Raw genomic sequence first — 12,868 nt, forward strand, 5'->3', positions numbered from 1 at the left:
GCTAACTAGATCTATTTTAGTCTGGAAGCTTTCTCACATGCACTGAAATGCATGTGTAATCAGGGATGTAGTAGGAGAGCAGGCAGATGATTTTATTTATACAGTACTATGTGGTGAAAGCTCTGACAGTGGGAACATGTGAACATGCCTTAAATCCATTTTTGTATATTCCCTGCTGAGGCTGGAGAGGAGCCCAGTGAGCTATCACCAAAAGAGCAGGTGCTGCACATGGAGAGTGTACCATGGCTGGGAACACGTCGGGGCTTTGCTGAGTCGGGGTGGGAGCTTCACCCACCCCGGCAAGCAGGGGCAGCATAGGTCTGGGATGACAGGACAGCAGAGGCAGGGAGAGGAGCTCGGTAGGGACAGGTGTTAACTTTCCCCAGTCACTTGGGGAAATGTGTGATTTTAAGAGCATGTTATACTGGACTGGAAACATTCCCTCAGCTCTTCTGCTTATTGGCCTCTGTTTTCAAGTGAATTGAGCACTGTATAACTTGTCCTTGATAGTGAAAGACCCTTTTTCACAGAAGGGTGATGGTTCAAACTGCTCCTGCTGGAGAAACACATGATGAAAGGCCTCATCCTGCCTTGGGAAGGATTGTGATGACTATTCTTGCAGCCTTTGACCTTCCTGTTGAAACTGAGAATTGAGATTTTGAATTGGACCCACACTGAGAGCAGCAGTTAATGCCATAAAAGTCAGGAGACTACCTCAAAAATGCAAGGAATGGTGTTCTGTAACCAGACTGGAAAGGTAAACCACAGGCAAAAATGTAGCTCACTGGTCTCCCTGCAGCCATATGGTGATCTAGGAAGAGTAATGTCCATAACAGGTTACAAGAACCTGAATTAGGTTATATCTGTAGCATAAATACTTTATAATGATTATTAGTAACAAACCCTTGTTAATGAAACCTATCCAGAGGCCCTAATCCACACTTAGATGACTACATGATCAATTTTATGATAATATTAAAAAAATGCAGTGATTATATTAAAAATATGATTATATTAAAAAAATAGAATAAAAATAGATTTCAGAAGCCTGTCCTTTTGCAGTCTTAATATTTATACTAAATGAGGTATTTTTAAATCTTTAATCAACAAAATGAAACAATGCAGATTGTTGTTAACAGCTTTATGGAAGTGCCCCAGAGGACCCATTTTATAACATATTATACAGACACATTAATAATTTTTGACAAAGAGCAAACTCTCAGGGTTTTAAACTGAAACAGTCCCCTCAGCATACAAACACCATTTCAGCAATCAGTATTTGCTTTAAATTCTCATTACAAAATGGCCAATACTTTTGTTTCTGCAGGTAAAGGGCTTGAGTGTGCATCATGGAAAAATCAGGGCTGGGGAGCCACTGAAACCTGAATGCCTTCTGAATGCAACCTTTTCCAGGCTACATGTTAAACCACATTTTGATGTTATCTGATAATAATGTGAAACAAAGTCGAATGGCCACCGGCTGTTTGAAATGAAGTCACGGGCCATGCATTCCCCAGCTGTGGTGCAAAGGAAATGACTGATAAAAATATTTTTTCTAGCTGACCTCTGGCTTACCTTTGTCTGCCTAAGAATTTCCGGCTAATTCCCTGTTAAAACTTTCTTGCAGCTACAGCCTATTCCTAGAATCTTCTGTGTCAGAAAATACAGACTCCACCTGAGCTTGTTTATAGATGCACTTTATCTAAAAGATAAATGAAAGCTTTGTTCTAGAGATGCAAACAGTGCTTCTTAACAAAAAGTAAATTATACTATTCACTGTTCTGTGATTACATTATATTCCATTACTACCCCAAATCAGCCACTCTCCTGGCAGACAGAGGATTTTACCCTTCCAAGATAATGAAAGAACTAACTTTCCAGTCTTACACAGGTTATGGACAGGGAGTTCAGGGTCAAAATGCACAAGTCTTGCACCATGTTTGAAAGAAGGTGGAAGTTGCCTACCTTTGGGACAGGATCCTGGGAACTGTGGTGCCTCTTCCCATTGCTTCACAGGTCTGAATTGGAGTGGGGTTTCAGGTCCCTTTTCTTGTGCTTTATACTGGGTTGGTCACAAAAGCCTTCATGTCTGTTGATTTGCATACTGTCAGTATGCAATCTAGTCATAAACATCATCTAAGAAGGGTGGGTTTTTTTTGGCAAATCTTATTGTATTTTGAATGCTTGATTTAGTTAGCTGCAATGGGAGAAATTGGAATACTGGAATTTTTCCTTATCAGTAGTGTCCTTAAAAATTATTTATGTACAGACCAAAGAAAGCTGCAAAGGCCACATGTCCCTCTGCCAGAGTGGAATTTCCATGAAATTAAGGGGCACACACAAGTTTGCTTCCACAGTTTATTAGTACAAACAATGCATACACAAGACTGTATATTTGTTTGAAGACTGCAATAGATTTCTAATTTAACAACTCTGTAACAAAATTTAACTAAATTTGACATTTATGAAAATATAAATCTCTGATTGGGTAGGTTCTCCCAACAATACAAAGTTTACATAAAAACATTCAATATGATCTATTAGTTGCAAACCAGTTAGGAAAAATCATTCAAGTCACTTAATATACTATATTGGCTTGTACATTGAACATTCACACACTACATTAAGTTCTAACTTAGCATTCATTTCTTGGAAATTTGTGATATGGAATTCTGATTTAAAAAATAAGATTATTCTGTTTAAATAATTTGAAAATATTTCCATGGTGTGTCATCTTTAAGATATGTAAGTAGGGGAAATTTTTCTTATACTTTCAGATGTTGTCCAGTATATTTTTTTTACTTAGGAAAATGTAGGGTTTTTTTTTTTTTTACAGCATTTGTCATTATTTCACAATTTCTGCCTTGAAACTGGTAAAACTGTACAAAAGGCTCAGAACAGTTTCTGAAGCAGAAAGTGAAGGCTGTATGCATGTGAAAGTAAGAAAAACCCATTACAAACTGGACTAAGAAGGAACCTGTTGACAGCCTTTACATTTAGTGGAATATTTCAGCAGGTACACAAACAGTCTCAGTGTTTGGTCATTTGATCTGTATTTATCATGGGAAAGAAGAGAAACAATACTAAGGCAAATGTTATAAGAACTAATACATGGCATGTCTGAAAACTACCAGGATTACTTTGGAGACATAGGAGATACTTCAGACTTTCTTACAACAAAATGGACAGCAACCTTTTAACATAAAGAAATTAATGTCTTTAAGTGTTCAGCAGTAACACCCTTCTCTTTGAAAAATTTTCATTACGACCTGTACTAATACACACTATGAAGACGAAACATTTCCCTAAACCAAAAATTAAAACCCCAATCCATATACTTCCTTTAGAACTTAGGACTCTTATAATTTTTATCACAATACAGAAACCTGAAATCCCTGCATGCAATTTAAACAAAAAAGCTTTCATTCTGTTCATTGAGGTGAACAAATACTTGTTGCCTCACATGCTGACATGTTAGCAACTGACTGGCACCTACTCCTTTCAGCCCAAAGATTAAACCCAATTAAAAAGAAAAATAAAAGTAGGTATTTTTAAAATGATGATGGAATGTATCAAGTGTTCCAGGTTGGCAGGTGACATCTTGTCATTGCACCATCAAGCAGAAAAGCACATTTTTGCAAGTGGGTATAAAGTTGACTGTTAGCTATAGAGCCATCTAGGTGACTTGGAATATAAAATAGTGGTCTGACTTCTCACCAGTCACTTAGAGCTTTAGCTCTATTTAAAACAGTCTGTCAACCACAGATATTATCACCTAACTTCTAACTTATGTAATAGCATAACAATTTTGACAGTATTGCTAGAAATTTTTAATCAAGGCCCTGGTGAAATTGTGGACTAAACCTTGTATTCCGAAATTAAAAAAAAAAAAACAACCCTGCAGCCCATTTGCTTTATGTTTGCTTTTATGTTTACAGAAATGTAAGACAGGAAAAAACAGCTGGTCTGCCCTCTGCTGTTTCTATCTGTCTTCCAAGAAACGCACTGATTTTTACATGAATTCAGAAGACATACCTAAGCAAGTGTACTACTCAGACAGGCTCACCCAGATGGTTACTCAGTTGTCAGATGCAAAACTGTGTCTGCAATCTATGGCTGAGCACACTTTCTCATAGCAGTAGCTGTGTCTTTTGGTTGGTGTTGCTTCACTCACCTCAGCTTCTGTAACTGTAATGGGGCTATCCCTTGCAAATACTTCTGTTGATTCCCTCCAAATGCAGTCTGCAGTCACTTTGAAACTATAATTGTGACACTTTGGCCTAATCACTTGTGTTGCGTTGTTGAAAATCTGACGGCTGTTTGAAGTAGCAATTTTGATTTTCAGTGCAGCATCAACTCGATCCACTACAGTGTAAGTACCTATACTTCCATCATCAAATCCAATAATAATGTTTAAATGTCTCTGTGAGAGTGCAAGAAAAGTGGGAGTTTTATAAAGAGAACAGGCACCGATGTTTTTGCCATCTGCTAGCCTCATTACAATTAAACTAGAGACTGCACCATTGTCATCATCTTCTTCCCCACGACAACAAATGTACACCAGGTAGCGGCCATCGCGAGACAGCCTCTGCCGCCAGATGACACCTGGAGCGTGAACCACGCGAAGTTTTCCGCTGTGTAGATCAAGCACATTGATGTTCTCATCACCACGGGTTATAATTCCTAGCTTCCCATTTGGAGATATTTCAAAGTCTTCCAATTTTTTTAAGAAATTGGTAGGCAATTGTACACGTCTGCAGATGACTTCCTCTGTTAGGCTCCAGATGTTCACACTTTCAGTAGACGTTATAAATACTATAATATCTGGGCAGTCTGGTATCAACTTAATGTCCACAATGCTTGCACCATCATCACAGCAAAACTTCTTTGTTATACTGCCTGTCCAGAGACTCACTGCCAAAACTTTGTTCTTTGCCATTCCAACTACAAATGTATTTGCAGTTGTTATAAACGCATTCTGTAAGGCAACTAAAATATTGCAAACCCTATGTCCTGTAGCCAGTCGCCAAACTCTGGATGCATTTTGCTCACAGAGAGAGACTACAAACTGGTCATTATGAGTAATCATTAGCTCTGAGATTTTTTGTCCATTAATGCGAAAGATATTTTCACCGCTAACCGTGTGCCATACATACTGGCTGCATTTATCATCTGATGTAACCATTATCTCTCCAGAAGAGGTCAGCACACAGTTTTCAACAATACCTTCATGCTTGAACACAGCTTCAATAAATCCAGTGCTGAAGTTCCACTTGTGGACAGAATCTGATCCATCCAATGTGTATATTAATTCACCTCTGGCTGGCAACACCAGTCTTTGGATGGGTTTGCCAGATTTGTCAATATTGGACATAGCAGTTATGATGTCTATATCCCAGATAGAAAGGACACCACTGGTGGATAAGGATAGCAGCATGTTATGATGATTTGATTTAATTAGCTTGACTATAGTTCCTGAGATTTCCTGTAAGCTTGCCATACACTGTCCAGTATCTCTTCTCCAAACAAAAATGGCTGAGGTATTTTCCATTGAAGCAATTATACAGTTGCCATTTTTGGACAACACGGCAGATATAAAGCGCTCATTGTGTTTAGCTCTAAACTTTTCAGCCACCTTCCACACACGAGTGTCAAGAAGTTCAATGCTGAGAGCCTTACAAATTAAAATTGCACTTTGGTCTTCAGAAAGCTCTATGCTGACAACTTCGCTGTCTTCTCTTCTGCAGTCAAAGTCATCTGTAAGCTGGGGTTTTGCGATTTCCTCTGTATTCCAAACAGAGAGGCTACCCTCACTGTCCACCATCACCATTTCTTGGGCTGTGTCTAAAATGAGAAGGAATTTCACAAATCCACTTGAAAATTCAGAGGTCACAGTGGTCAGCTTCTCTCCACTGCCCAAGTGGAAAATGGTTGCGGTGTTCAAATACTGCCCGCAGAATGCATAAATTCCATCTGGAGAACACTGCACACAGGTCACTTCGTACCAGCAGTGGAAGTGATAGAGAGGCCAACCGTAAAGCAGATCTATTACAGTAACATCTTTACTGGCCTCCAGCCAAGCAAGCGCATGGTTGACCGATAATGTAAATCCATTTATAAAACTGGAGTCCCCTGCAATTCCACAGTGTTTTGACCCCTTAATTTCCACCTCAGAAAGAAGACAGGAATTTATGTTATCATACACCAAAAGAGTGTTGTTTGTTGTAGCTACTACAAGATACTTTTCATCTCTACTAAGCTTCATCCCTAAGATAACAGATGGAGCAGTTGTAATTTGCCTTAGTAACTGGCGGGTTTCTACATCCCAAGTGCTAATGGAGCCATTTTCTAAAGCAGCAATAATTGTGCTGGGATTAAATGTAGGCAAAATCTCAGTGACATGCATGCAGCTGGATGACAGTGGCAGGCGCTCGGGGCTGTAAGTCACATCCATGGAGGAATGCAAAGGGACGATAGAGCAGTACTTGGGTCCATCCTTGTCACATTCTAGGAGGAGATGTCTGAGTTTGGGCAATGAACTTACTACTGGGAGAAGTCTCTGCTGCAATTCAGCAGAGAGTGAACCTGGGTATTTTACTACTTTGAACTTTATACTGCGGAGGGTACTGGCCAGAAATTTCAGCTCCTTTTCTTGAGAGTAAGTGTAAGCTAGTTCTATGTCAGAAAGTGCTTTATCAAATTGCCCTATTCTAATCATGGTGTACAGCCAGCTGAAGTTCATGATGACTCCGTACAGAAGATCATCAGTTCTTCCACATCTCGTTAAGTGATGAATGAGCTCTGTCATTTTTCTGTGATTAATAAAAAAGATATCAGGTTCCAATGGGTTACACTGAAAGACCCAAGGCTGATCTGGAGCCTGCCTGTCAAAAGCCACCTGATCCATGCAGTGCTTTTCATCCTCATTCATGGCTCTACTGGCACGGTCAGGACAACCACTCAGATATTGGTCATTGCTGTTAAAAGGTTTTCTTCGTCCACCTGACCAAACACCAAGGAAATACTCTGCCATGACTGTGTGCATTTCACGCAAGTCTTCTTCATTGTGCAGGTACAATTTCTGGGCAATTAGTTGTAAGTGCCTATTTGCCCAAAGAAGCAGTGTTACATTTTTCACCTGCCGCTCTATTAAGTACCCCTGTAAGCCCTCCTTAAGTCTTGCAATGTATATATATGGAATTCTCAATGGGTTACTCTCTCTGACTCTCTCATTCAGTTCATACATAACACTGTTGTCAAGGGCTAAAATATCCTCCAGTTCCATTTCACTCAGGCCAGATTTGGACATAGTGATGTAGCCAAGTGCTCTTGACAACAGTCTTGACCCACACTTGTTTTCCAGTGACCAAAACAACTGCTCTATGCTTTCGTGGACAGTAACACAGAGGGAGGACTCATCCACATCCTTGTGAGATCTCCAGTGCCTGACCTCCCTGAAGGTTAAGTTTACAAACATAGGCAGTGTGCACTTGGAGAATGCCTCGTTGACATAGATTTGTTGCCCTGATGTTACTTTCCTTTTAACTCGCAGCAGCTGGTGTTTTAGTACTTGACTACACATCTTTCTGTCCCTTGCAGTTAACTCAATATAGTTGCTTTCTTCATGAATAAGGCACCTCAGTTTTTGCAGGATCCCATGCTTGTTTGGCAGTGTTGACAAAATTATCCGTACTGAACGTGGAAGGTGAATGGGAAGCCACCAGAGCTTTCTACCATCATCACTATCTGTTAGCTGTTCTAAAGCATCAAATATAATCACCAGTGGCCTGTGAAATGAAGACTCATTCAAGAGATTTATGAACAAGTCCCGAAGGTCATGAATCTTCTTTGGGTAACTTTGTACGAGGCAGCGATAGTTGACTGCTAGTTGTTCACAAATGCTTTGAAGTATATTCTTCAGATCTGTACTTGTTTCAGTGGATCCCAAAAATCTTATAACTACCACAGGGTCAGAATCTGGTCCCATCTCTTCTTGCAACCAGGAATAGGCCTAGAATATAGAGCATAATTTAGTTTATATCTCAATGAAGCATAGTAATAGAGTTTGTTAACAGTGGTAGTCTATACATGAATAAACATTTGAAAATATTACTGGTTGAATAGAAATCCTTTCACTGGCAGAATTCAAGGCAGGTGCACTGAATGAAATTCAGTATCATCTTTGTTTAGCACAAAAAGGCTCACATCAGCGGGGGCATGACTAGAATGTACTCCACAAATCCCAGGGTACTCCACAAAATCTCAGTCTCACCTCTGTAAGTAAGTAGATAGAGTCTCTTATAAAGACTTAGACTCTACACAATGTCACCTTTGGTCAGCCACACCAGCCTACCACCTAAACCTGTTTAGCATTGATTCTGACTGAGTATAAAAACATGTCTCTAGAGGACATGGATCAGAGTACAGATCCCTGGCCCATAGAACTACACTTTGCCCTGGCGTACCTGTGACTTTTACTCTAAAACACTGCCACAACAAAGAAAAAGTGTCTTAAGTCTTGAAGTTTTCCTGGTTAGAGCACTCCAAGCCAGTGAGGAATGTAACCTCTTTAAATCTTCCCAGCCTGTGCAGGCTAACACACACGGTTCTACATCTCTTCACCTCACTTTATGTTATTTTAAAAGAAAAGTATTTAAAAAGTGTTATTTTAAAAGTATTTTAAAAGAAAAGCAGAATCAGAGTCTCTAGGTTGACTTACATACTCATATACGAAATGAGATCTTGAGTTGCAACTCCCAATTTCATATACACAGCTAATGTGACTCCACAGGAAGTAGAGACAGCAATTTTAAAAAGTATTCTTCCCTTCTTCATTTCCTTCTGGCTGATATGGCTGTTTCCCAGCTCACTCTGCTAAATTCTCTGACCATCCTGCTGGGATCTCAAAGTTGTGACTGTCATCTGCAGAATTAGGTCTGGTGATACTAGCTTTGTCTTTTTCTGCATCTTGTCCTGCCTTGCACAAAGTGTTTAATTCATTTCCCTGCAGTACTCAGCTCAATGACTTAAACAGCATATGCCAGATAAGTAAGTACGGGTATTTTTGCTGCTTATTACATATAGATTTGTAGCCAGTGTATTAGAATAATTCTGGAATAGTTTCTTAGGAGAAAATGAGATGGCATGACATGGAAAGACATACTGCATTTGTGTTTAAGACTAAAACCAGAATAAGATGTTTAGATGGTTTTGGATTCATAGGGCCTCAGAGGAACAAGAAGGAAAGAGATCATTCTAATATACGTTAATTTAGAATATGTTGATTCCTATTAGACTTCTAAGAGCTTTGATAAACTACATTTGTTTTGGCTAAGCACATGATACAGATACGTTGTTATTATTGAAAGGTAATATTTTTCTGCATGTGTACAATAATATGCCGAATATACATGTTATTTTTATTTTATGTATCGAGGGCTGATAGATCTGTTGATAAAAGAAAGAATTAAACCAAGTTGGCCTTTACACAAAGTAGTGCTCTCAACATGACCTTAGTATGTAAGATACTTATTTACCTTCTTTGCAGCTTCAGCTAACAGGAGAGTCTTCCCTGTGCATGGTCCTCCATATATGATAAGAGGGTTAATGTGTCCTATTTTTCTAGGTAAAACATATTTGTGAACGATGTTTAATGCCTCACATCTATATTCATAAAAAGTGGAGTATGTTTTACATAGCGATGAGTGTTGAAGAACTTCATCATACAGCATATCTGTCTCCGTGTCAAAATTCTGCTGCACTGTAGCTTGGATTATGTCAATCATGTCTTCATAGAACTGTTTACCAAGTCCTTCAATGTAATGGCTCTCCACTTCTTGGGAGTAACCCAGTTTCATGTCACAGTGGGTGACGGATGTGTATACTCTCAGATTGGATGATGCGACAATGGTAGGAATGAATTCATCCCTGAGCTTGATCAGTTTCTCATGGGCTTCAGGATCTCGTAGAAACTTCCCAGCTTTATGTACCACGTCCATGTATTTTCCCATCTCTGGAATTTTAACAAAACGCTCAATGTTGGCAATTTTCCGGATGTAGCAAACACACTTCTTTAGGAAAGCTGGTGTTTGTTTACCCAAGGCAAAATCAAGTTCATCTTCAATAGCTGGGGATGAAAAGAGAACACAGAGTCTCTGTCAACTTTTCTATATAAACAGTTCAAGAACATGCCCTACCCCCAACAGGCAGACTCGGCTGCATTTGTTCTCTGTAAAAACAGAAAAAACAAACACAGAGAATTTGCTTACTGCTTTTGTATGGGTTTTAGTCTTAAGCAAGCACAACAAACCTTTTTTTCCCCCTTTAATTATATGAGAAATGCCAACAGAAATATATTTTCACGTTTGTGGAAAGGTTGACAGAACAGACAATAAATGAATACATAGAAATTGTTAGTGTGAACCTTACCAGAGGAAAGATATCTCTTTGCTTGGCTGTGTTTCATTTTTCCTTTCTCATACAGCAATTTCACAGCAGTCTTAAAAATCTTCTTAATCTCTTCTGATATATCTTGCCATTTGCTCTCATTCATGGAATTTGAAGAAGATTCCATCTTTTAAAAATATCCATAATTAAAAAGTAGGTGTAATACATACATATACAACTTCAGAAAGTAGAAGTCTAATATTCAAGGCCAAAAATAACATGGTAACAGAGACACACATACACTACCAAAAATCAATAAAAGATAAACATTTTATACTGCAGATGATCATACTGTATTCCATTTTAGAATTTTAAGAGTTAGCTCCTTGGAGCATTTTCTAAATCCCTAGTGTAGGCAGCTAATGCAATATTTTTCAAGAATAAGGCAAATAACACCTTTATAGAAAGAGGGTTTTGAAAACCAAGCCTGAAATAATAATAAAGCAGCAGCAATACTGCTAAAATTATTGCTCCTTTAATGAGACTTAACAATGGTAATAATTTAAACTTGCATCTCAAAACTGAAAATGGGGTTCCTGGTACCTGTAATTAAGTGCCTTCTATTAGCGACCATATTTTAAAAATGCAGGATTACATGTGACATTACGATCATTCATTCATTGCTATAGTAACACTAATCTTAACTGTCATCAGAGAGGAACTCTAATATAAATTCACTAATCCTTTCAGATGGTATCTTGCAAATGCCATGCTGGTGCTTTCTGTAAAGCAGCTAGGTTTCATATACTGCTGGTGAAATATTTCAGGGGTCTCCACTTTCTTTGGAGTGTGGAATCTCCAGGATGAATTCCCTAGCAACTCTTTCTTGACAGAGCTGACTATATTTTATTACTTTCTGTAAGTTTATGAGATGTAACTCTGCGTTACACCTTTAAGTTGCAACATCTATGTTACAGCTTTAAGTTATGAATATCACTTTTAAGTTATGAATATTAAGTCATTTAAGTAATGAACATATTTTTATTTAGTAACATGTTAGTCAGTAGCTTCAGGAAAAGTACAAAGATTTAAGAACAAAAACCCCCAATAATATAATATGCACTCAAAGTGAAAACTCTTTTAAGAACTTCATTTTTTGTACACTAAAATATGTCCTTAGGTATATATTGAATGTGTAGGAGGGTAGAACTGAGCCCTGAGAAACAGTTTTTATCATCATCAATTAAAGACAAATGCCTGTTTTAAAAATTATAACTAACAGTGTTGAAAATTCCTATGTTATAATATAGTTAATAAGTTAAAAGTATGATATCTGACTCAGGACAGTGCTAAGCACTTGTTTGACAGGTTTTCTTCTATGGGGATAGAAGGGAAAATGTGTATTTCCTCCACAAGTCCTGTTCACTGAAATCTAGCAAATGCACAGTAAAAAGCAGAAGAGCCTGAGTTCTCCATATTACAACATCAGGAAAGGGAAATCTGTACAATTGTCCCACTAGCCCTAACAGGGCACAGATAACCCAAGTTCACTTGCTCTAGCTATCAGAGAGCACATCAGTGCAGGAGTCGTGCTCCTTGGTGTTTTGTGGCTGCTCCTTCACCGTGTGCAGGAAAGGAGCACCACAGCAGCAGCTCTCAGCTGTGGACAGGGCTGTAGAACCTAAGTCAAAGACAACAGCAAGTGCCTGGCCTTGGGGACTGCCTGCCGCTGTAATGGCTGGAGAACATTTTGTGAGCAGGAGACTGTGACTTACCGTATTCTGGTAGTTCTTCAGCATTTCTGACTTTGGTCTGAGGTAATATGCTGGCGGCACTGCGTTCTCATCCCTGCAGTACCACTCTTCTAAAATCCTTGTCTCTAGCTTGGCCTCTATAGCAGCATCCAGGATCATTTCAAATTCTGCTGAGTCAACTTCCCCTGGTATTCGGATGTTCCCATACTTCTCTCCCAGTAGGCCCTATGTAGTTACAGAAAAGTAGGGATTAAATTTTTCTTTTTTATTATGCAAAAAGCATCCTCGGGATCTGAATTTCCTAAAAGTAAGTCTGGTAGTAGTGTAATGACTTTGAAATTACTAGGAAGGGAAACAGATACTGTGTGACAGGAATTGCTTTTAAGGGTACTGTACTGAGCTATATTTTACTATGACGACTTAGAAAATTTCAAGTAGATGCATTGTCTCTCATAGTACTAACTAGCAGTTAAAAAAAGGCATTCAAAAGAATGTAAAAAATAGCCAATATACTTAGCATGGTATTGACTCATGTATTACTGAGTTCCATTAGTCACAGGTTGAGATTATCCTCACATGCAAAAGCAAATTGACATAGTGGCTTATACCAGCAAGGATCAGTGTTGCAGAACCACAAGCTGCTTTACTGTCTTCTATTCTTGTTCTCTTTGCCCCAGTAGCATGCCACTGAATGAACAGTGGGGCAAGGGAGAAGCAAATACTGAGTA

The 12,868-nt window shown here is 38.8% G+C and overlaps 1 protein-coding gene across 1 annotated transcript in view; it reads right to left on the reverse strand.

The window, feature by feature from the left end:
• Positions 1-4,078: 4,078 nt before the first annotated feature.
• The window catches only part of NWD2 (NACHT and WD repeat domain containing 2), a 49,804-nt gene continuing 41,014 nt past the window's right edge, over positions 4,079-12,868 (reverse strand). Inside the window, exons 4-7 of the mRNA XM_041402957.1 lie at positions 12,162-12,365; positions 10,429-10,573; positions 9,537-10,126; positions 4,079-8,011 (exon numbers count right to left, since the gene is read on the reverse strand). Of these exons, the coding sequence (XP_041258891.1) occupies positions 4,079-8,011; positions 9,537-10,126; positions 10,429-10,573; positions 12,162-12,365 (4,872 nt within the window). The remainder of the gene's footprint in view (positions 8,012-9,536; positions 10,127-10,428; positions 10,574-12,161; positions 12,366-12,868) is intronic.

This window comes from Onychostruthus taczanowskii, unplaced genomic scaffold, assembly GCF_017590055.1.
Source record: "Onychostruthus taczanowskii isolate IOZ18803 unplaced genomic scaffold, ASM1759005v1 scaffold2, whole genome shotgun sequence".
Lineage (NCBI taxonomy): Eukaryota > Metazoa > Chordata > Aves > Passeriformes > Passeridae > Onychostruthus > Onychostruthus taczanowskii.